General features: G+C 42.0%; 4 protein-coding genes across 4 annotated transcripts; 2 read left to right on the forward strand and 2 right to left on the reverse strand.

Moving 5' to 3' along the window:
- The first annotated feature begins 156 nt into the window (after nucleotides 1-156).
- Nucleotides 157-7,208, forward strand: amh (anti-Mullerian hormone). Its single transcript, XM_088425444.1, has 7 exons — nucleotides 157-325; nucleotides 2,144-2,434; nucleotides 2,531-2,706; nucleotides 2,777-2,882; nucleotides 3,682-3,772; nucleotides 3,854-4,263; nucleotides 5,620-7,208. The coding sequence occupies exons 1-7, from the start codon at nucleotides 181-183 to the stop codon at nucleotides 6,018-6,020; spliced, it is 1,620 nt and encodes a 539-aa protein (XP_088281570.1). The 5' UTR covers nucleotides 157-180; the 3' UTR covers nucleotides 6,021-7,208.
- Nucleotides 6,565-8,513, reverse strand: LOC148417403 (uncharacterized). The gene is made up of 3 exons (XM_088425445.1): nucleotides 8,301-8,513; nucleotides 7,851-7,927; nucleotides 6,565-6,945 (listed from the first exon to the last, which is right to left on the reverse strand). Exons 1-3 carry the CDS (start codon nucleotides 8,449-8,451, stop codon nucleotides 6,826-6,828), a joined length of 348 nt encoding a protein of 115 aa, XP_088281571.1. The 5' UTR covers nucleotides 8,452-8,513; the 3' UTR covers nucleotides 6,565-6,825.
- A 1,586-nt stretch (nucleotides 8,514-10,099) lies between these two features.
- On the forward strand, nucleotides 10,100-16,987 carry oaz1a (ornithine decarboxylase antizyme 1a). Its single transcript, XM_088426360.1, is given in 6 exon segments — nucleotides 10,100-10,316; nucleotides 14,070-14,136; nucleotides 14,138-14,224; nucleotides 15,592-15,767; nucleotides 16,347-16,432; nucleotides 16,515-16,987. Coding segments are annotated over 6 exon segments (669 nt in total). The 5' UTR covers nucleotides 10,100-10,197; the 3' UTR covers nucleotides 16,649-16,987.
- A 2,315-nt stretch (nucleotides 16,988-19,302) lies between these two features.
- Nucleotides 19,303-20,801, reverse strand: LOC148417405 (C2 calcium-dependent domain-containing protein 4C-like). The gene is made up of 2 exons (XM_088426260.1): nucleotides 20,751-20,801; nucleotides 19,303-20,128 (listed from the first exon to the last, which is right to left on the reverse strand). The coding sequence occupies exon 2, from the start codon at nucleotides 20,106-20,108 to the stop codon at nucleotides 19,359-19,361; it is 750 nt and encodes a 249-aa protein (XP_088282386.1). The 5' UTR covers nucleotides 20,109-20,128; nucleotides 20,751-20,801; the 3' UTR covers nucleotides 19,303-19,358.
- Between the last annotated feature and the right edge of the window lie 1,387 nt (nucleotides 20,802-22,188).

A 22,188-nucleotide genomic window follows, 5' to 3' on the forward strand; every position in this document is an offset into this window, starting at 1 on the left:
TTTATTTGTTTCAAATAATAAAAATATTTCAATGGTTTTAAACCATAGTTTTGATCCTTTTTTTTTCTCAATAAATTCCAAGTACGTCAAGGGCATAGAATCTTCCTATTTTGGCGAGAACAGGAGGTTAGAAAGAACTCCCACCACTGTCTTGAAACATCACCCCTTGATAAAACTCGGATGCACATCCAGAAGGCAGAGTGTGTCTGTGCGCATGACAACATGTTGCTGTGCGTCTCCCCCCGTGGTCTGCTGATGCTCTGCTGGTGCTGTTCCGTGGTCCTGCCCGACTCTTCTGCACTGCGGCACGAAGCCGCCATGACAGGTGAGACTTATCGGATACTTCGTTTGTTACGCCTGCACTATCTTCATAGAATAGAAAATGTTTATTCAACTCGGGTTAAATGCCATGTTTATGTGATATTTAAAAAAATGATCAACATAAATCCTTTCTAAACCTTTTCCACCATTCTTGTTTTGTACAATTCATTTAAAAAAATCTTTGCGAATCAAAATGATGAAACCAACTTATATTTTGCAAGTCTCCCAAGAATCCCCTTTTTCTGTTATCAGGATAACTAGTCATTTATTTCTGGGCTTAGTCAAAACGATCGAGACTGATTTTTTTAAAATATCATTATTATTAGTTTGTTTGTTTTGTTTTTCCAAAGAAATCTGCACATTTTTATCAAAAATCATTTTTGTTTTTTGGGACTGCAGCCCTACAAAATTCATGATAATGTTGACACACTTTTATCTCGCTGAAATTTCTGCATGTTTTGTTTTTGTTTTGAACTTTTCTTATTATCATGAAAAATCCTTGTGCAAGAAGTTTTCATATTTTTAAATGTTTGTTAGGGCTGCAGTCGGTATACAGTATACCGTATTTTTCGGACAATAAGCAGCAATTTTTTCATCATGATTTGAGCCTTGCGGCTTATAGTCCAGTGCGGCTTATCTGCTGGTTTTTCCCACTGGTCAAGCAAATGTGTGTTGAATGACTCAGTTTATAGAACAGCTATGAACTAGAACTGAAAAGATGTGAATCAATGGCTGTGCTCAAAAAGAGTTTTAAAATATATCATTGAAAATATTAAAAAAGGTCTAAGTAGAATAAGATTCTGTATAAAAGTTTGTGACGTGTAAATGTGATATACGATATACGTACAGTCTATTAGAATGCATTTATAAATTTACGATTGTATGTATTGTTTATTTGTATTTATTGTTTTGTGTGCAATTTTCAATAAAATAATCTGGCGAATAAACAACGGAGTCAAAATGCTATTGGAGTATTAATTTGGAGTTTGAACTGCTATTTAACTCTGTAGTATTCTGCTGGTAATAGCCATCCATCCATTTTCTATTAATGTAATGTTGGGACTAAATATGCGGGCATGTTCAATCTGTTGCAGTTGCTAAACAGTTACAAAAATATATAAAGACAATTTACGTTTCATATTACCACCATATACCTGCGGCTAATACTCCAGTGCGTCTTATCTGTGGCAAAAGATGTTTGTTTTTTTTTTTCCAAAATTTTTGCTGCTGCGGCTTATATAACCAGTGTGCCTTATAGTTCGTAAAACACGGTATATGCTCCCACCATTATTACATTCCCTGTGTTGCTTACATCTCCAAAAATTGAAATATATTGGGATATTGATATATACTTCAATCTATTTATAATGATAGATAGTAAAATCCCCTAGTTTGGAGTAAAACACTTGAAGTTTTGCCTCATTCATCTTTCAATGGTGCGTATCGTTTATTTTAATGAATTTATTTGTGGCTTAAAATGCTCCTTGATCAGTCAAAAGGTTCAGGTGCATGCTGTTACACATCACCCCATGTATGACATTTTTTCAAATGGCAGTAAAACGCCAAAAAAATCTTCTGTCCAGTCAACGATCACTTTTCAAAGAACATCAGCCACGAGTGCTCACTCAGGGCAGCCCGCCGCCGACCTCCCTGTTCTATTGTCAAGTTCTATTCAAGTTTCCCCTAGAACACAGGTGTCAAACTCAAGGCTTCAAATTTATTGGACTTCATGGTCATTACGGCCATAATAAAAATGAGTTTGACACCCCTGCTTTAAAAGACAGACTATTTTGGTGCGCGTTCACAAGACTTGTATTTGTAGCTACTAGGGGGCCAGAGGCCGCCAAGGAGGCAGAAGAAAGGCACCCGACCCCGTTGCCGACACGTTCCGCGTTGACCTCCCCGGTGCCCCAGGTCAGCCCGGTGTGTTTTGTGGAAGACGTGCTGGCCGCCATGCGAGAGGCACTGAATGACGACGGCCAGCTGAGGCCGGGCGGCGCCGCCCTTTTCGGAATGTGCGAAGCATCTGGAAGTCTCGCGGTCTTGCAGAACCTGGCGAATGGGGCAAAGAGGACGCAAGGAGGTGGACTGGAGTTCCTGCATCCCACTGAAGGTACTGGGAACCTAAGGCTAGCATAAAAGTCCATTTTCGTGCTCATGCTGTAGGATTCAAGCTTTATGAAACGTTGTCCAAATTTACTCTCCTCAGTGTTTTTTGTGGAGGGGAATGATGATGGGCAAGCACTAGTGCTCAACTTTCACATCACACAATCCCCTTTGCGCCAACAAAAACTCGTTCTGCTCTTGGTTTTGGAAAGTCCCATCAGTGGAGATGACTCGGACCAGATCATCTTCACCAGTCAGTCCCTGCAGCCCAGCACACAGGTAGACTCCATCGCAAGTTGGTGGATTTCAGTGTTAATTGCCCACATTCGTGTTTTTGTTTATTTTTCAGGCTGTGTGCATGTCAGAAGGAATGCAATATATTCTACTGACAGGACAAACATCTTCAGCACCTCAAAGATGGATTCTCTCCTTTGACTCGAAATCCTCTAATATGAGTAGGTACAGTATTTTCTTTCTTCATTACTGGGTTAGGTGTATATTCACCTTATTGCGCTACAGTTCATTCCTCGGGCGTGTTTCTTGCGCACTTTCAAAATGCGATTCTCCAGTCTCGGGAGAACAGAGAACAATCAGGACCCATCCCCTCATTCAGAGTTGAAGGGAGGCTACTCTCTCCACTGGAGTGAACGCCACCAGGAGCTCGCCAGTGAGCTCACCAGGTCTGGCCCTTAGAGGGAGGCCCTGGTGACCCTCGTTCGAGTGCTGGAAAAATGGAATCCAGTTATGTCTATCCTCCTAGGTCTGCAGTCCATGTACTTTTAGGACCATTTAGGACATTTAGGACCTGCTTACTATGGGTGACTAGCTGTGGCGGCCCGTGCGTTTCAACCCTTGGCCTTTAGTGACATCAAATTCATTCCTTCCTAAATCATTATGCCGCATATTAACATCAAAATGAGACCGGGGCTTGAGATGATTTGTACTGTTTTTAGGATTAAGCCAATCTTCCACTTGGCCAATCCATTTTCCAGTTATTGTATTGTAGAGAATTATTGTCATCATCCAATGTTGCTGAGAGAAATATAAGAGTAATGCAGTAATATTGTCACTAATTACTTTGAAATGACAGTAATAAGTAATAAATAATGCATTACAGTTTTGAAGTAATTTGTCCAACTGTGGTATGCCAAATTATCACTGTATTTTTAAGAATCATAAATTCGATCATAACGATCACACAGTTGTAAATGACTTTTTGTTCTTTGCACACTCATCCAAGTGTACTTGTCACAGAAAAAAAGATGAAAGAACTCCTTATGGATGAAAGTACGAGGAGAAGCAGCGTGACTCCAGTTCTCGTTCTCTCACGTGAAGAGGACATCAGGTTGTTTCTCATCTAGTTTTGCCTTTGAAATGCAAACTGATGTTTCCGCCTTTCTAAAGCGTACATTACATCTCACAATAGCGCCAAGGTTTCCGCCTCATCCCAGCCGGTCTCCTTCCTGTGTGAGCTACGCCGCTTCCTGAGTGACACCCTTCCTCAGAGTCGCCCGGACACCCCGCCGCTGAGGCTGGACTCCCTGCAGGCTCCGCCTTCCGTCACACTGGATCTGTCCTCCAGCGAGTCCATGCTGGCAGAACTCATCAACTCCTCGGCTCCCACCATCTTCTCCTTCACGGGCTCCACGTATCATATCCACCGAGGGGAGCTGGCCATGCCCCCTGGCCTGCTGGACGAGCTCAGGAAGGGTTTGGAGCAGAACCTGGTCCAGATCCAGGAGGTTCTACGAGACACGGAGGACGGGCAGAGGAGCAGCAAGAGACTCCGGAGGCTCTGGGAACTCTGCGCCTTTCCCATGGTGAACCTGGCATCAGGTAATGTGCACAAAATATATTTCTTTAAGCCGTATGGGTTGGCAGGAAAATAGTCAAACAAATACATGAACTAGCACCTCATACAACTGACATTCAATCAAAGACCATTTTCGGCATAACCACAGAAAGGTAGATCCCTTAAAATAGTGGTTCTTAACCTGGGTTTCACTGAACCCAAAGGGGTTCGGTGAATCGGTCTCAGGCATTCGGTGGTCAGCTACGGAGATCAAGACACACCAGACGCATGGTGTTGATTTGTGATGACACGTCCCGCTTGGCCATCACTCACTGGATATATCATGTTATATTGTTAAGCCAATCAATCAATTCCACGACTAATGTGCCCAGTAGTCAGTGTGTGACTTACGTCGTAGTATGTCGTGTGATTGTTTGAATAATTGAATATAGATTATCCCATATTTGTCTTTTGCAGTGTGTATATTGGTAGACATGAATGTTTTCTGTTAGAGGTGTTTGTAAAGAAGTTGTGAGGGGACGACACATCTCCGGCAGCTGTAGAAAGAAAGCAGGCACCACAACCCAACCAAAGGGTGAAACAGCATGGGGACGCTCTTGATGTTTCTGGGCAGCATGGATTCGTACCTACATCTCCCACCATCACAAACGGATTGTTTACGTCGTTGCCATATGTCTCCTCCAACCTTTAAAGGCAGCAATGGCTTTAAAGTAGTGCCCAACAAATGAATAAATGAGAAGCAGACAGGGTGTGTAACCAGATCGAAAGGAGATCTGAGAAGGTGCAGTTTGCTTTCCGCTCTCCTTGTGAGACAAAAGCTAGTTGTCTTCCTTCTGCTATTTTGTTAATAAAATGTTCTAAGTTGCCTTAACCTAACAGATTACTCTATTTTATTCCATATTATGTCAAGAAAAAAAGAACGGTCAGCCTTGGAGTTTTTTTTTTTTAAATACCATTTGTTACAACACATTTTTGTGAGTAATCCTTTTTGAGGATGCTGGATATAAAAACAAAGGAACAAACTTTGCTGTGACAATGATACTTTCCAAAGTGAAGTTGTGAGTTCCAGCAGTATTGCTGTTTTTGTTCTTGAAACAATGTGATGTTCATACAGGGTTTGCTTTGTGCACCAACATTTAAGAACATGTGTGTTACGTACCTCAAACAAGGTGGAGAACAACTGACCGAGAACATATAGCACACATGAACAAGGACCCAACATGGAATTCTGGAACACAGCTTTTATCTAGATGGAACCATAAGACATGAGAAACAAAAAATGCTGTACCTGATTGAAAGATTTTAGCAAGAAATGTGACCATATGATGGTGGAAGCCTCAATCTTATCTCATTCCTGACATGTCTTTGCACTCGACAAGGAGAGAGCCAGTACTGCGCATTCCTGCTGTTCAAGGCCTTGAAGACGGTGGGTCGCCAGCTGTTGCCGCAAATGCGGGCCGCTCGTGCGGAGCCCAGCCCAACGGCCAGGGGAGTCAGGTGCCGCCTGAAGAGCCTCACCGTGTCCCTGGAGCGTTTCCTGGTGGGCCCCAATACAGCCGACATCAAAAACTGCCACGGCCTGTGCGCCTTCCCGATGACAAACACCGTAAACCACGCCGTGTTTCTCAACTCGCACATCGAGAGCGGCAACGTCCACGAGCGCTCGCCGTGCTGCGTGCCGCTGGCTTACGAGTCGCTGGAAGTGGTGGACTTGAACGAGCACGGCACGCTTCTCGCCATCCATCAGGATATGGTAGCAAAGACGTGTGGTTGTCGCTAACGATGCGGCTAATATACACATACTGGTGTGCGACGGTCCACTTCACTCACCGACCACCAACACTTATGGGTTTCTTACACATATTTATTCAGAGAGCTTTGAAAACACTACTGGTGGTACATATAGGAACTTGTTTTAACTGTACTACCTAAATACTGTATCTGTAACAGTCAAAAGTTTGGCAATACCTTTGATCTCAAATACCAATCTTCAACCTCTTAACCTGAAAATGCACGGCTGGCTGCCAACTGAAAAGTCATGAAGCGTTATCAATATTTCTTCGTAATGTCGATGACTTCCAGATTACTCCACAATTCAGGAAATAAATAAATAATAATCTTAAAAAAAGAATTATTGGGGGTTTCCAATCTAAACTTTTTACTGGTACTATACACACAAACGTATATCTATATCTATCTATCTATCTATCTATCTATCTATCTATCTATCTATCTCTCTCTCTCTCTCTCTCTATATATATGTATATATATATATATATATATATATATATATATATATATATATATATATATATATATATATATTTTATTGGACAGTTCCAATATTTAAATATAAGTTGATATAGTGTGTCACAAATGTTACTACCATGCATTTTTTTTTTTTTTGATATTTCTGTTGATATAGCTGTTCCAGTACTGTTTCACCATAATTGTATGACGTTGAAATCTCTATATAGAAAATAAAATACAAGGCTTACACCTAGTTATTATTTGCAACAGTTGTTAAAATGGGCCAGGTGCCAATGAGCCTTTTTAACTTTTTTTTTTGTAATCCAATCAGTCCATCAAGGCTTATCAGCTTTAGGTTTCAGGACGGCTTTACTGCCGATGGGCTTTTTCCGTCTCCTTATGGCTCCAAGTTCTTCAGCTCCCCACCACGACATAAACTTGTCCCACAAGGAGATCTGGAGGAAAAACGCATAAAAATGCCAAAAGTTGCATTTCGTGTTTTCTAACTATCAGACAGTCCGGCTTCCTTCCACATTCCAAAAACATGGGAGTTGTATTGGACATGCTAAATTGTCCTGAGGAGTGATTGGGCGTGTGATCGGTTGTGTGTCCTTGGCAACCAGTTCAGTGTGCAAGTAGTTTGCGTGTGTTTAAGCAGTGTGTGAAATAAAATAAAATGGATTAAAATAAAATGAGTTAAAATAAATTCCAAATTCTGCCTCCGCGTCAAGTTTGGTCACCATGCGACGGCCGCGACCCCGAGGGCAACTTAAGAAACAGGATCCCCTGTGCCTCCCGACTAAAGTCAGGGGACTTGAATAGCCTGGCCCTTTGTAAGAACCTTACATTGGGGTGAATCGGTGTTGTGTTTCAGTATAGCGGCAGGATGAACGGCTCGGGGCTGAGGAGACTAACTCAGGAGAGTTAGCGGCTGTTTATCATGCTATGGTGCACTGTTATGTTGTGTGTTGTAAATAAAATAAGAGTTTGTGCCCAAAAAGAGACATATGCCTGTTCAGCCTACATACTATGGAGATCACTTGCAAGAAATGTAGGCAAGGTTGTAGATCATTTTCATTCATTTTATTCATGTATGTAAAACGTCTGTCAGAGGGCCAATCCTACTTCGTGGAATTCACTCATCGTGGGTGTTTCCGGTCCATGTTATCAGCGAAAAACGAAATAACGTCGAAAAAAGCCAGATTACACTTTGCTCATCATGAAATAACGTATACAGATGATGTAAAATACAATATTAACTCCTTTTGGAAAAAAGTGACCAAAATCTGAATTTGCCTTTTCAAACCATGTTTTTTTTTTTTGGTATTGTTCACTTATTTCATCAGCAGAAGATACATACCTGAGCTATTGAACCATCTTGAATACTTCCAATGAAAGACCTTATCCCAGTCTCCTCTACAAACACGTCAACGGCATCTATGGGGCACACGGAAAAAAAATACATAGCCTATAAATCCTTGGTCTATACAAATGCCATTTATGTGATAAAATGAACTCTCTATTGGCCGTGGCTATAGTACAGTAAAATGCAGTAACAATAAGTCTACTATTACAGATGAACCATATTTGGGGTTCAACAAAGGCGGTTCAAATGGTGGCAGGTGTGTTCTGACTGCGATTTAACATTGCATTGATGTGATCAAATACAAACTCTGCCACATCGCTCAATTGTAAGGGTGTGTACGGATGTATGGTTCATGAGTTTATGGCACAAAATCCTGCAAGTTGAATGGATGTGTGTTAACCTTTACGCACAGATAATAGCAAACGAGTACTGTATATTACTCACAGTGAAATTGATGGATCCCTGCAGCCACAAGTAGCACAGCCAGCGTCAATGCCACACAGCGGTTCATAGTGAAGCCCTTCCATGGATTCGAAACCTCGTTCAGATTTTGGATGGACAAAATCCTGTCATAGGACACTAAACAAGACGCCATTCGTTTTCAATTAGCTAATATGCAACAAACGGCGAATAATTTATGTTGAATTCAAGTCTTACTTGCTTGTGTACTTGGAGGTTAACCTGTAAATGAGAACGCTTGGTAAAACTTGCGTTCCGCTTTGAGCACGCGCTCCTTAAAATAGGCACCTGCTGCAACATCAGTGAAGGCCTTGTTATTATATTTACGAGAGAGGAACTTGAAGAACATACCTTTTGTAAGAATGCTTCAGTTATGCATTCAGGGTCAGTACACTTGCTGCAGGCGACAACTGTTCCGCACAGAGAGGGCAGAGGTGGCGGAATACAGCTCGCCCTGCTTGTTGGAACCTTGATTGACAGAAACAGATGCGAACGGTTTCCAAGGGGGAAAACATGAGCATTGACATCGTTTAGCCTGTAGATGACGCCATTATTCATTCGTAAATATCTGTTTTGATGATTGACCAAGAGAAAGGCACATTATCGCCTATTGATCCATTCGGCTATCCATTTTCTATAGTCGCTTATACTCATCCTTCCTTATCCTGGTTGACAGCCAATCGAAGGACACACCGAGACAAACAACTATTCACACTCGCAACCGCACCTAAGGGCAATTTGGAGTGGCCAATGCACCTATCGTGCATGAAGAAACCAGAGTACACAGGGAAAACCCCTGCAAGCAAGGGGAGAACACGCAGAATCCATGCAGGAATGCTGGAGTTGGAATCAAACCCAAGGTTATTTTTTTGTGTGTACTTCTACTGTATGAATAATATACCTGTCTTCAAGGGTCCAAAACGTGCACCCACAAAAGGATGGGCACCATTGCTGCTAAATAGAAGCAAATTGTAATCAAAATTGATTTATTATACACATTCTTTTGTGTTATTTGTGTTATTACTGTATGTTTTTTTATAATATGATTTGATTAATGTGTTGTTTCGTTTATGTTTGACTTATTGCAGTGCTTCTGAATATTTTTTTTGCATTATTTACATGAATTAAATAAATTAATTAAATACATTTCTGTATGACTGTACGAAAAATGAAGGTTAAAAATAGTAGTGTACTCGACTACGCAATACAGTACTATGTACTAACTCCAGTCCTCGAGGGCCGGTATCCTGCATGTTTTCCAGTTTTCTCCCCCCAACACACCTGATTCAAATGGTAAGGATCATTTTCAAGCTCCTGCAGTGATTGCTAATAAGATTAGCATTTGAATCAGCTGTTTTGGGAGGGGAGAAAACTGGAAAGCATGCAGAATACCGGCCCTCGAGGACTGGAGTTTGACACCTGTATACTAGATGACCTTTTATCTTGCATTTGACACGTTCTCCAAACAAAAATAAAACTAGTAATAAAAGATTTTTTTTTTTTTTAAAAAGCTAAAACTAAGCATTTATGAAAATACAAAAAGCAACCAAACTCATTCAAAATGTAATTAAAACTATGTAATGAAAAAAAAGTAAAAATGAAAAATGCATTTTTGTGTGCTTTCTTTTAGTAGTCAACGCTCAATACGCTTTGTTAACACGCGTACACTCGAAACATTGGTTGAAAAAATCTGCATAATAAAAAACGAATAGGCGGATGATAGTCGCGGTTGTGTTTAAGTGCGTTTTTACGGCGCTCTGGTCACGGGGCCGCCCCCACACCCCTCACACTCCGGGTAGCGCCAACCTCCTTGCCGCCTGTCAACAAGCAGTGCAGAGGTGGGAGGACTAGCGAGCAGCACGCAAGTGTGGACGCTGTCCGGATGGTTAAATCGAACCTACAGACGATTTTGAATAGTCACTGTTTTGCAAGAGAAAAAGAGAGACACTCATCCAAAATGCCCGTCATCGAACAGACCAGTAATAAACCGGAAAGTGAAAGGTACAGTATATTGTGTTTGTTTTTGTCTGTGTCGTCATCGGTTTCATTGGAGAAGCTAATGCTAAACTAACGGGGCCTGGCGGAAAGACGCCGTCTAATTCCTGGATTGAACCCGGATATATCATGTATTCCTTGTTTATTCTTATTTTCGCTGATTTTTTTTTAACGTGTGGATGTAAATGACAATTAAAGCCAATCTTCAATATAACGATGTATTTAATAATGTTACTTAAATGGAAATATCGCATTAATTTACAAGCTGTACGTAACCCTAGGCTGTCGTGGTTTACTAGACGGTCGAGAGATTCTCAATGTCATATATATACAATTTATTTGTAAAGGCTCTCTTAGGCAGTAGAAATGATTTAAAAAGCAAACCATGTAATTGCTTTAAAATTTAAATGTCTAATTTGAATACAAATCCCTAGTGTGTTGACGTCAATGTCATTGGAGTACAAGCAGCGTTAGCTTGTAGCCAGGGCCTCGGTGTTATTACGTCACATCACTGTTTGGCCTTCACCGAAGCTTTTAATCACAACAATACATTATTTTCATGTTGTTGCGCCCGAGACAGTTATGCACGACAAATTATTTTTTTTGTCGTCATCTGTATGTTGATTTAAGCTTGGTAAAGAATTTTTGCCGTGCGTCTAGGCAGCTCATTAGCACACATTAAACCGCCGTGAGGGATTAATTGACTCTCTTTCGCAACAGGGAATCGATGTTGGAGCCTGGGTTTTACGTGTCTACTGTTTGCATTGTGTTTTTCCGCTCGGAGTCAGCTGTTTTTGGCTTTTTTTTATTGACTTTGATGTGCGGTGCTGCCGACCCCAGGATGCGTTGGTCGGATGGATGTTGTCTTTATGGGTTTCACGTTGTTGTGAAAGACTCTGGAAATTTCCACTGCGCTGCGACTGCGTGGTAGTGTGTGCGTGTGTGTGTGTGTGTGTGTGTGTGTGTGTGTGTGGGGGGGGGGGGTGATGTCATATTAAAACCTCTTCTGGTGCACTCTGGTGGTTTGCAAACACACCCAATTTAGCTCAGTGCTTCATATTTGAAGCTGTGTAATTTTTTGTCATGCAAACTGGCATAATAATACACGATAAAAAGAAGATTGAATTGTGTCAGTTCACTGCTAAAAAACGGACATGGATTGTTTTCAGGGGCACATACCTTGGTGTGACCTCGGTTGCATTTGGAACAAAAAAAATCAGACATCGAACTTGAATCACGAAAGGCTGTCGTGTGAGCGTAGCCTAAGGGTGTGTTTGGCGGATCAGTAATATGTGACGTCTAGCAAATGGAACCTCAAAAGTCCAGGATACCATGCAACCTTTGTTTTGTATTCTTCAGGAGTTGTATACACTCAAGACTGAAACCATGAATTAAATAGCTTAAATAACAACAAGTAAAGTTGAAATCAAACTGTCTTGCTGCAAATTAGAATCTGTTGTAAAGCCCTCACAATTGGCCAAGGATAGACACAGCCAACTCCAATGATTTCTCTCAAAAATATTAATTCACCCATCTACTCTCAAGCCCTACCATTATACTGTAATCCATGTGATGTATGTACCGTGATCCTGACATTTTTTGAATAGTTTAATAAAGCAAACAACCAAGCAAATTTAACTCTATGCCGTGCGACTTAACATAACCAACCATTGATGACTTTGAACTTTGAACAGACAGGGAAAACAAAACGAGTAAGCACAGTGATATATTTTTTCTTGATACTATGAAGCTAAGCAAAATCTGACTCAAGCAGTTATGATTTAAGGCAAATTATGATTTTAGGCTAACAACCTCTTGTCCTTAATGGCCATTGAAGGCCCTTTGTTCCCCAGGGTAAGGAACTGAGCTCTTTGTAATCACGCTAGTTGGGCTAGCAATATGCTTGTATGCAGTTTTTACTGTTTTGCTTGATCTCAGAAGTGGACATCAGGAAAGGGCAACAGCTTATAAGGATTTAGGCAAAACCTGTACTTTTATAGCGGAAGATATGGTGAAAGCAGCGCATATCCACTGCTGAAGAGTTCGAGCCTCTGATGTCATTCGGCCACATCTCTTTGTAGGCACATATCAAACAGGTTTAATTGCACTTTATGCAACTGGTTTATTTTTTTACGCCGTCTTTTATTACAGTTTATAGCTTTTATATTTTATAGTACAGTGCAAGTTGGCTTTATTAAAAACGTGTTACAGCTCAGGTAATGACTAATAATGAACAACCATGACCCTCCAATTTTGGTGACATTTTCAAGTTTGACATGTATATGATATTGGACATTATCTGAACCTGGCCTAATAGGGCACATTGTGTTATTTTTTGCACTTGGCATCTAGTGCTACTTGTTGTGCCAGGAAGGGGGTCCCTTCAATCCCTTCTGAAGGTTTCGTATTATCCCCAGATGGGGTTTTTGAGTATTCCCTTCCCCTTCTGGGATCTTTGTTCAGGGGTTGCGGTTATGTATGTATGATATTCTGTATGACTTCTTTTCACTTGAGAAGCCCTTAGAAACTGTGGTGATTCAGGACTGTACATATAAATTTGATTCGATCCTGTGATGGAAGAAATCAGGTGGATTTGCAGCTTAATTGCTATTCCACGAATACAATATTAATTAAAATATTGTGTTTAGTCTAGTGGGTCCACATGGAATGTTCTATTGACGAGAAACATTTTTACATGGCCCCAACAAAATCGGATTCACATGAAACACTAATTAGAGTTTTGGCCCTATAACATTCATAATTGTTATTCAAATGGCAGTACCCGTTACAACAAGTAATTCTCAGTTGGATTTCACACATCTGCTCCACATAGAGCATGGCGGTGTCAGTTACGTAAGCGCGGACAGACCACAGAGCCGACGGCGTTCACCGGCTAGCGCGCCAGCTCTTTGCGCGGCACACGCAAGTAGCAACATTCACATGGCATCTGTAGTTGTGCTTGTGTTGTATGTCATGGGTCAAGGCCACAGGTGTTGAACTACGGTATCCTGCATGTTTTATAACCTCTCTCAAACACACTTGATTCAAATGATTCGGATCATTTTCAAGCTCATACGGAGCTTACTAAGGAGATGATCGTTTGAATCAGATGTTTGGAGAAGAGAAAACCGGAAAACGTGCAGGGTGCCGGCCCTTGAGGAATGAAGTTTGACACCTATGCAGTTTTGGCAGAAATGTTGCCGCTGTTTGTCCCCCAATGCCGGAAAGGCCAAGTTAGTGCGGTGCTAAACCGGGCTAATGTTTAGACAAACCTTTTGTGCGTGTGCCAGCAATCATGCGATGATGTCTGTTTGCCATGCCAAGACACACACTCACAATACAGTGTGTTTGAGAAAGGACCCCAAATAAAAAAGTATTAGTTGTATTTCTTTATTTACTTGCATTTTTGTTATATCCCATCTTTGATTGCATTGGTGTAGGCTACGTTGTGTGCAGCAGGAGTGTTTTTTGATGATTGTGCTAAAATGAGACATCTGGTGGTAGTCACAAGTCCCATATTGTGCTGACAAACCCACTCCTTCCTTCCTGCCTGTTCAAAGTTCCTCATCACGCTCTCGCAATTTCTTCTACATGGTCACTCATTAAAGTCTTTTGCCACAGATGAGTTACTAGGCAGTAAAATGGCTGTCAAGTGTGTTCTTTAAATAAGCTGGCGTGTGTTGTCAGGCAACAGAACCTCGCGAGTACTTTTCTCCCAGTCATGGCTTTGTGTTCACGCGTGCCTGTTTTTTTCCACAGTATCTCCAATCCCAGGAGGTGCTCCCGCTCTTGCAGTAACCCGTGTCCGGGGCCTCTGTGGTGCTCCTGATGCCCCTCACCCACCCCTGAAGATCCCAGGTGGGCGAGGGAATGACCAGCGGGATCGCAATCTTTCAGCTAAGCTTTTTTTTTCTGTAAGTGCAATTTGGTTTCTCATTCAGTTTTGACGTGCTGGGCGAGTATTTTACCCCGCAGTCTCCGTTTTACTTACTTCCTTTTTGCAACGAACATATGCTAGTATTGCCTTACTCTATTGATCTGTTGTAGTTTGGATGTTGCAGTGTTCTATTCCATAGTATGTTCATTTGCTCTCTCTCTCTCTCTCTCTCTCTCTCCTCTCTCTCCCTCTCTCTAACTCACTCACTCACTCACTCACTCACTAGATTGTACCTTACTTGCATCTTTACCTGCTCTTTTTTTGAAAGCCAAAAAATTCCGTTATAGCCGACTTTGTTTGTTTGGATGAGGGGAAAAGTTCGATTGGTTCGCCGTCTCGACCCACATTTTAGCTCGATAGAATAGTCGCGTCCTACCTCGATCGATATCACATAAAATGCTCCATGAAAGTAGCATATGATAACATGTTAGCCACGTTAGCTGCGGCAGTTAGCCAGAGCAGCAAACAAACCTGGAAGTGCACAACATTGATTGGCTGATGCTGCAGAGGAGGACTCGCGTATGATACACAATGAGAGCTGTGCACCTCAGCAGCCTGCTGCCTATTTACTTAAAAAGCTCACCGGTTTTGACAGATTTGGACAATTTTAAATAACCGTGACATTTTTGCTACATACTGCCAATCCGGATATCGGCTCACGCGTACGCTTCAGTCTCCACTTTCCCATCGCAGTCTGTTTTCCTGCAGCTCTTAGTCTCTTCTTGCGTATCACACACATATGTAGACACTCGTGTTGCTATGCAATGCATTATGGATTCCTGACGTCACAACCGGAGCTTAATTTATACGCAAATAAGCAGACTGCTTTCATTTTCGCTCACGATGGATCTCTTTGCCCTTACACTGGATCCGCTGATGATGTGTTTGTTTTGTACACAGGCTGAGGAAATAATCCTGGCACTTTTAGCAATTAAGAAAATGAAGAAATAAAAAGTGGTAAAAGTGTTTTTCCGCGTTTTTCCCTTTCGATTGTCATCTTGTTTTGCTCTGAGTTGCTCGCTTAACAGCCACTCAGAGTGAAAATCGTTTCAACGATTCAATGTTGAATCGGCCGACGCCCAGCGACCAACTCCGATGTTACATCAAGCTGACCGCGTGACGATTTTCGACCCCCAACATCGGCTTGGTGTGCAGAGGCCATTCGTTATGGAGACAACAGTACAATACTCCAGAGTGTGGCTCAAATGATTTGTCTTTTTTGAGAGAGTTTCTGGTATTTAGCTGAAGAAAATGATCGGCCGATTAACGTAAAGTGTTTCTTATTGTATCTTTACTTTTCCATGTTATGTATCCACATTTGTTGTGGTGTTTTCCCTCCCTCAGGATGCTCAATTGCTGGTTCTTGAGGAGCCCGCCCCCGCCAACAGCAGAGTGCGCTTCCTGCTCTTCGAACCGCGCTTTTCCCAAGGCAAGAAGTGCGTTTGGAGGGCAGCGCTCAAAGCGGGTAATCTCTACATCGAAATCCCCCCTGGAGCTTTGCCGGAGGGCAGCAAAGACAGGTCAGTGGAAAAATGAGGTTTGCGGAGGAGGTAACCGTGTGTCCTTGACCTTTGCCAATGGCCAGTGACGAAGTAGTGCTTGATTAAAAATATCAACTTTTAGAAACTTTCTAGATGTTTCTAAACAATGAAATAGCCCTCTCTTGAAATATACCGTATATTAGAAATGATTATTTTTACTTGTGTCCAACCAATATGGATCGAGTGATGCAGAAAAAATGATAATTGAAAAAAAGAGGATTATTACAAAAGAAATCAGAATTACAGACAGAAAATTTGAAGTTTTACTCTATTTTGTATTGAGTATTTAACTTGATGACAAGAATTTCAAGTACAAGAATATACAAAATACATTATCTGATGAATTTTGCTTTAGATTTATGACTAAAGTATACAGTACAGAAGTAAACATATCGAGTTTACTGGCAAAATGAAATTTCTACATGACAACTATTGTTAAAATCTTTCTCCGACATTTTTTTTTTTTTTGCCATGACATGACTTTCAAATAAAAACATGGGTTGCATTCAGTGTTCTTAAGTAAATGCCAAACAGTTTGTGTAAAATTTGCCTCCACAGTTTTGCTCTGGTGCTGGAGTTTGCCGAGGAGCAGCTGGAGGGCGAGCACGTGTTCATCTGTTTCCACAAGAGCCGTGACGATCGAGGTGAGGGATAAGTGTGATCGCTTGCGTCTGAACCGGACTCGCGCTTTTTTAAGGTCATTTTTTTGTTGCCCTCACTCCCCAGCATCCCTGCTGCGCACATTCAGTTTCCTGGGCTTTGAGATTGTGAGACCGGGCCATCCCCTCGTCCCCGCCCGCCCCGACGCCTTCTTCATGGCTTACGGCATCGAGCGAGATTCCTCCTCCGACGACGACTAGAGGCAACCGTCGCGCACTTTCCTTTCTCACCCGCGTCAATGCATCGTAATCAAAGAGGGCATATAGGTCTCCTGTAGTCACCCTGTGTAACAGCGTTTTACTTCCTTTCATGCCTCGCGACGACTTCCTGCTCAGCCCATCATCATCCGCACAGGCTGATATTTATAATTCGATTTGAAATCATCGTACACCTGGTAGATTTGTTTTTGTAGCAAATGTGATTCTGTTTATATTGATTGTTTTCGAAACGTGCATGGTTTTCATTTGATGCTCTGATTCACTTGATAGAAATCTGCATGTTGAAACTGAACCTATTAAAAGTGCTCACTTCATACTCAACCCAGTCTCTGTTCTTGATGTTTAAGAGCCTCTGTATAAGACGGGAGTTCTCTTCCTACGTGTGGATGTAACCTTAATTTAGTTGAAAGTCACAAATAACAGTAAATTAAAATTTTAATTTGGAAAAACTCTTTAAAAACATTCCAGCAAAAAAAAAAAAAAAAAAGATCTGCAAACACTGAACTTAAAACTTGGGCGTTGTTTTGTTTTTACATGTATTTTATGTGAGGGAGCGCACTCGTCATTTGAGAATTACTGAAACCTTTTGACAAAACTATTTTCCCACATCCCTGAAGTCAAAGTGCTCCAAAACCAGAACTGCTCATGGAGCTAGCCGCAAGTAACACCATATAAGCCACACAATGTGTAAACTCACTCTTAAGGCAGCTATTATGACATATCATTTTCACTTTGAGTCATAATTTGTACTGTCGTAACAACTGGAGTGGACTCTTACAATGACTCACCAACACGCACACAGGGCGATGGCATAGTCAAGCATTAGGCAGCCTTTTTTATTTTATTATTCACAAGAATTGAGTAGGATTTCATGAAGTGGTTTACTGCTGTTTCGAATGAATTAAAGAAAATCATGGTCCGGTACAGTCATTCTTATGATTTCTTTGTATCTTTAAATGACAAAATATTAATTTGAGCTGAGCTGCGTAGACTTTTTCAATAATACTGTATGCTGCAGTAAAATACTTTTTATTTCGGAACACTCTCATGACTTGAAAATCTGCTTTTAATCAAATGACCATGCAGGCATAAATTAATATAGTATTTCAATTAATGAGTAAAATACTGGTTTTTAACATTTTTATTTAATCCAGTCCAATAATAACGCACATATATTTGCAGGCTTTTTTTTAAACCATAGAAATGTTGTGATCAATTCTGTTTGCATTAATTAATTAAATGAAATTAACACTACATGGGTACATTGATGAATCTATATATGATAAAAAAATACATACTGTATATATATATATATATATATATATATATATATATATATATATATATATATGTATGTGTGTGTGTGTATACATATACAGTATATACATACACAAACACACATGACATAGCAATATTTTTATTAAATTTAATACATTGAATATGACACTTGAATAAGCATGAAATGCAGGGATGTTGAAAAAAACCAAAAACATCCCATTCATTTATCCAACAGTTTTGTTCAAATGATTCAAACAAACAACGTCTCCATCATCCAGTTTTGGCTTTTTGTTTCCACTGTATTAAATTTGCATGACTATTTAAAATTCAGACAGAAACGTTTCGCGTAAATGTGCTCAAAGTGAAGCGAACTCAGCTGCTCATCAGCCGCTCATCAGCTGCTCATTGCATTAAACGAGAATCCCCTCATCTGCTGCCCAATGCTTACGTCACACACATAAACAAATGAACGCGGCGACTGTTTCTAAATCCACTTGTCTCGGCCCTTGTCGTCGAGGGCTCCTTGAGGCCCACGGACAATGTCCCGACGACAACCGCGTGGCCTGCTCTGCTCCATCATTAGCGTAGGAGAGCCTTCACTCCAGCCCTTCATATGCTAAACCTGACGCAAGTAAACAAAGCCCACAGCCAGACTTTTAAAAAATGATCGTGGGTGGAGGAATCAATTAACATTAAACACAGACAATTACAGACGAGGCTTGCTCTAAAAAATGACCAACGGGTGTAACCTTGAGAGAGTACGTCGCAGAGACGTACGTACAACCAAATGAGTATGAAGGCTTATCTCAGCGTTTATGCTATATTTTCGACAAACATTTGCAATATTTTCAACAGTGGCTCTCAGCAACATTAACCCGGTAGCTTATGTGAATGCTTGTCTCTCAGGCTATGTACAAAATCATTTTTGAGCCTGGCTGTCTCAGCGTTCAAAGAGCACAATTTTACATTTTGTGGATCAAAATCCTTGATTGCAGGATATTTTCATCATGAGCAGACTACTTGTCTCTGCTTTCACTCACTAGTGTACAAAAACATTTGTTGGAACGCTTATCTCTGTGCATTCCATAAGCGTTACTTTGTTGTGAGTGAATTCTTGATTGCATGATAACATTTGATGGAATGCTCATCTTTTAGCATTGCAAATGCATATTTTTGTGGCTCATAAAATAGGGGGAAACTATGATTTTTATGGTACATTTTTTTGAATGCATAGTATTACGACATAAGCTGAATGCTTGTGAAAAGTGCAAATTTGTTGTAACGGTGGTCTCTCAGCGATCCTGCAGTTTAAGTGACAAGTGAGGCACACAGCTACAAAGCTGCAGAAGTGACGGATTTATTATCTTTTGATTTAATGCAAGAATGCTACAGAGAGTCCTATTGGTGGAGTCAGTCAGTGGCAGAAGGGGATACGTTTCTTTATGGCCACTCGAAGGCGCTGTCCGAGCTTGTCTTGTCTCTGTAAAGGTGGCGGAAGCGAGTCGGCGCACGAGTTCGTCCTGGTCTCCGAGGGCGGGGTCTCGTCGTCAACGTTGCCCCGCCGCAACCCGGCTTGGCAGAGCAGCTCCTCTTCGTTGACCATCTGGGGGCTCTGGCTCAAAGTGACGAAGCCGTACGGGGTGGTCACCTTGGCCAGGTGGGGCAGAGAGAGCGCCGCCCTACTGGCCGGGTCCAAGCAGTGCTGCGCTTCCGCAGGGCACCGGGGGTAGGACGCCTCCCTCTGTAGGCGGTTTCTCCTGTGCCGCAAAGGAACCGAGTCGCTCCGCTCCGCCTTGCGCACCGACAGTTCCAGTCGGGACCCCGACGAGGACGAGGATGCGGAAGACTCGGTCCGCTCCATCCCAGAGCTCTGCGAGCCTTCCCAGCCTTCTTCGGGTTCCGCGTCGCTCTCCTGCGTCCTGTTGTGCACCAGCAGGCTGGGAATGGTGAACTGCGGGATGCTGTCGGGGGTCAGGATGTTGGGGAAGATGTTCTCCCGGCTGGATCCCAGAGAGCGACCGAAGGATCTGGTGTTGCTTGTGGCCCAAAGGAGCGCGCGCACGCCCGCGCTGCTGTGCCTGCGCGTTGCCGTGCAATCGTCTGCCTGAACTCTGTTGCTGATGGCCCCGATGCTGAACGTCCTCGTCACGGTGTCCCTCGCCATCTCTCCTCGGCTTCCTTCCCCTTTCGCCGGCACAGACCACTCTTATATACTTGTCCCCCCGACATATCGTACCCAGCACGTACGCAAATGTGACGAAAGTCGGCAACGGAAACGGTCACCAATTAGGGAGCCTGCGCTCACCGATGTAAGCTGTGCTCGGAAGCTATTCAGATGCTAAGAAGCCTCTTTCAATAATGGTTACATGGATGAATGGAGATTTTCCTGTTTATTTTGGGGATCCGCGCATTAAAAAAAAACAAATCCTTTTATTACATACTTCCTGTTCTAAATAAGCAACAACAGTTCAGTTCATACAATACTTGGACTAAGTGTCAGCTTCACCCGTTAGACATTTGTAAGAACTTACAAACACCAAAGGAGAAAAGGCATTCTTTTCTAGCTCATGCATGAGGAGAACGGGGAAGGACTGCACAAGTACAATTCAACTACGCTCTAAAGCAGCCTCTCTGAATCCCCTCTTTGTATTTGATTCAGAAGTCTCCTATTACATGAAGGCGTCGCCCGAGATAGAGAAAAAATGGAAACCAGTGTCCTTGTGTGTGTGTGATTGGTACAGGTGTGGCAAAGCATTCCGTGTGCCAAGACATTCTGCAAGGTAGTAGATAACAAGTGAAGGGATACCTGTCTGCGGTTAAGCTTGAGCAGGCTGGTCAGTGCTGTCCTTCCCACGGCCAAGTTTCAGACAGCAACCTTCTCATAGCAAACATTGTTTCATTGTAAGCAGTGCACCCATTTTCCCGGCAAAACATTACTTCATTGCAAGCAGTTATGTTGATTGTAACAAATGTATAATCATTATTTTTACAATTATTCTGACACTACCGAAACTGGATTGTGATACAGGGAACACTATGTATTACAGGGTGACCCAAAAAAAACGGGCCCCAACTCTAATTAGGCCCCGTTTCTTAGTGTTTTGTCCGAATAAAATGAAACTTTGGTCATAACTAGTTTATTATATTCAAAACATCACATCAAAACACAAGGGTCTTTGGCCTTTTCTTCTCCGTTCTACAGCATATGTTCCAGATGGCCTCCATTTAGCTCCGTGCATTTCTTGAGGCGCAGTACGAAGTTGTCCAGACCATCTACCCGTCGCTCATGAGCAAGTTCTGGTTCCAGCAAGACGGAGCAAGTTCTCACACCTCAAACCGGTCCCGAGATTGGCTGAAAGAGAACTTCGGAGGCCGAGTGATCAGTCTCAAGACTGATTTTGAGTGGGCACCCCATAGCCCGGACCTAGCCCATAGCCCCCCAGATTTTTTTCTTTGGGGCTATTTTAAGGACAGAGTCTACGCAGGGAAACCCAGAACCGTCACGGAACTCAAGAAAGCCATCAGAGATGCGATGAGAGCCATTACCAATTCAGTCTGTAAGAACGTCGTGGACAACTTCGTGCTGCGCCTCAAGAAATGCACCGAGCTAAATGGAGGCCATCTAGAACATATGCTGTAGAGCGGAGAAAAAAAGGCCAAAGACCCTAGTGTTTTGATGTGATGTTTTGAATATAATCAACTAGTTATGACCAAAGTTTCCTTTCATTCGGACAAAACACTAAGAAAAGGGGCCTAATTAGAGTTGGGGCCCGTTTTTTTTGGGTCACCCTGTACATCTTGGATGCCCCACTGCTACTGCCCTAAGTCGCTCATAGGGTGTATAAGTAAGAATAGGTTTATCCAACATGTCAGTCACCAATAATCCAACTTGCTATATGCCCACAAAACGATCTGTTCGAACTGCTGCCATCAGGATGACGTTACAGGAGCCTGAGGGCCAGGAATGGCAGCTTCCACCCACAAACCATCCGGATTCTTAACAAATCTCTCAAGCACTGATCTGACTCTTCCTACATGCATAAATAATATTTTGCACGACATGCTGTTTGCACTATATTATTAGCACCATTACTTCTGCTGTTGTTTTATTGCTATTCTTATTGCTATTTATTTATTGATCGATCATGGAACGTAGTCTGCTGTTCAGGGATGTGAACAGAATAAGAATTTCATTGTGTGGCATAATAATACTAAACATATGACAATTATTTTGCATTATAAAA

This window comes from Hippichthys cyanospilos, chromosome 10, assembly GCF_059441005.1.
Source record: "Hippichthys cyanospilos isolate Australia breed blue-spotted pipefish chromosome 10, RoL_Hcya_1.0, whole genome shotgun sequence".
Lineage (NCBI taxonomy): Eukaryota > Metazoa > Chordata > Actinopteri > Syngnathiformes > Syngnathidae > Hippichthys > Hippichthys cyanospilos.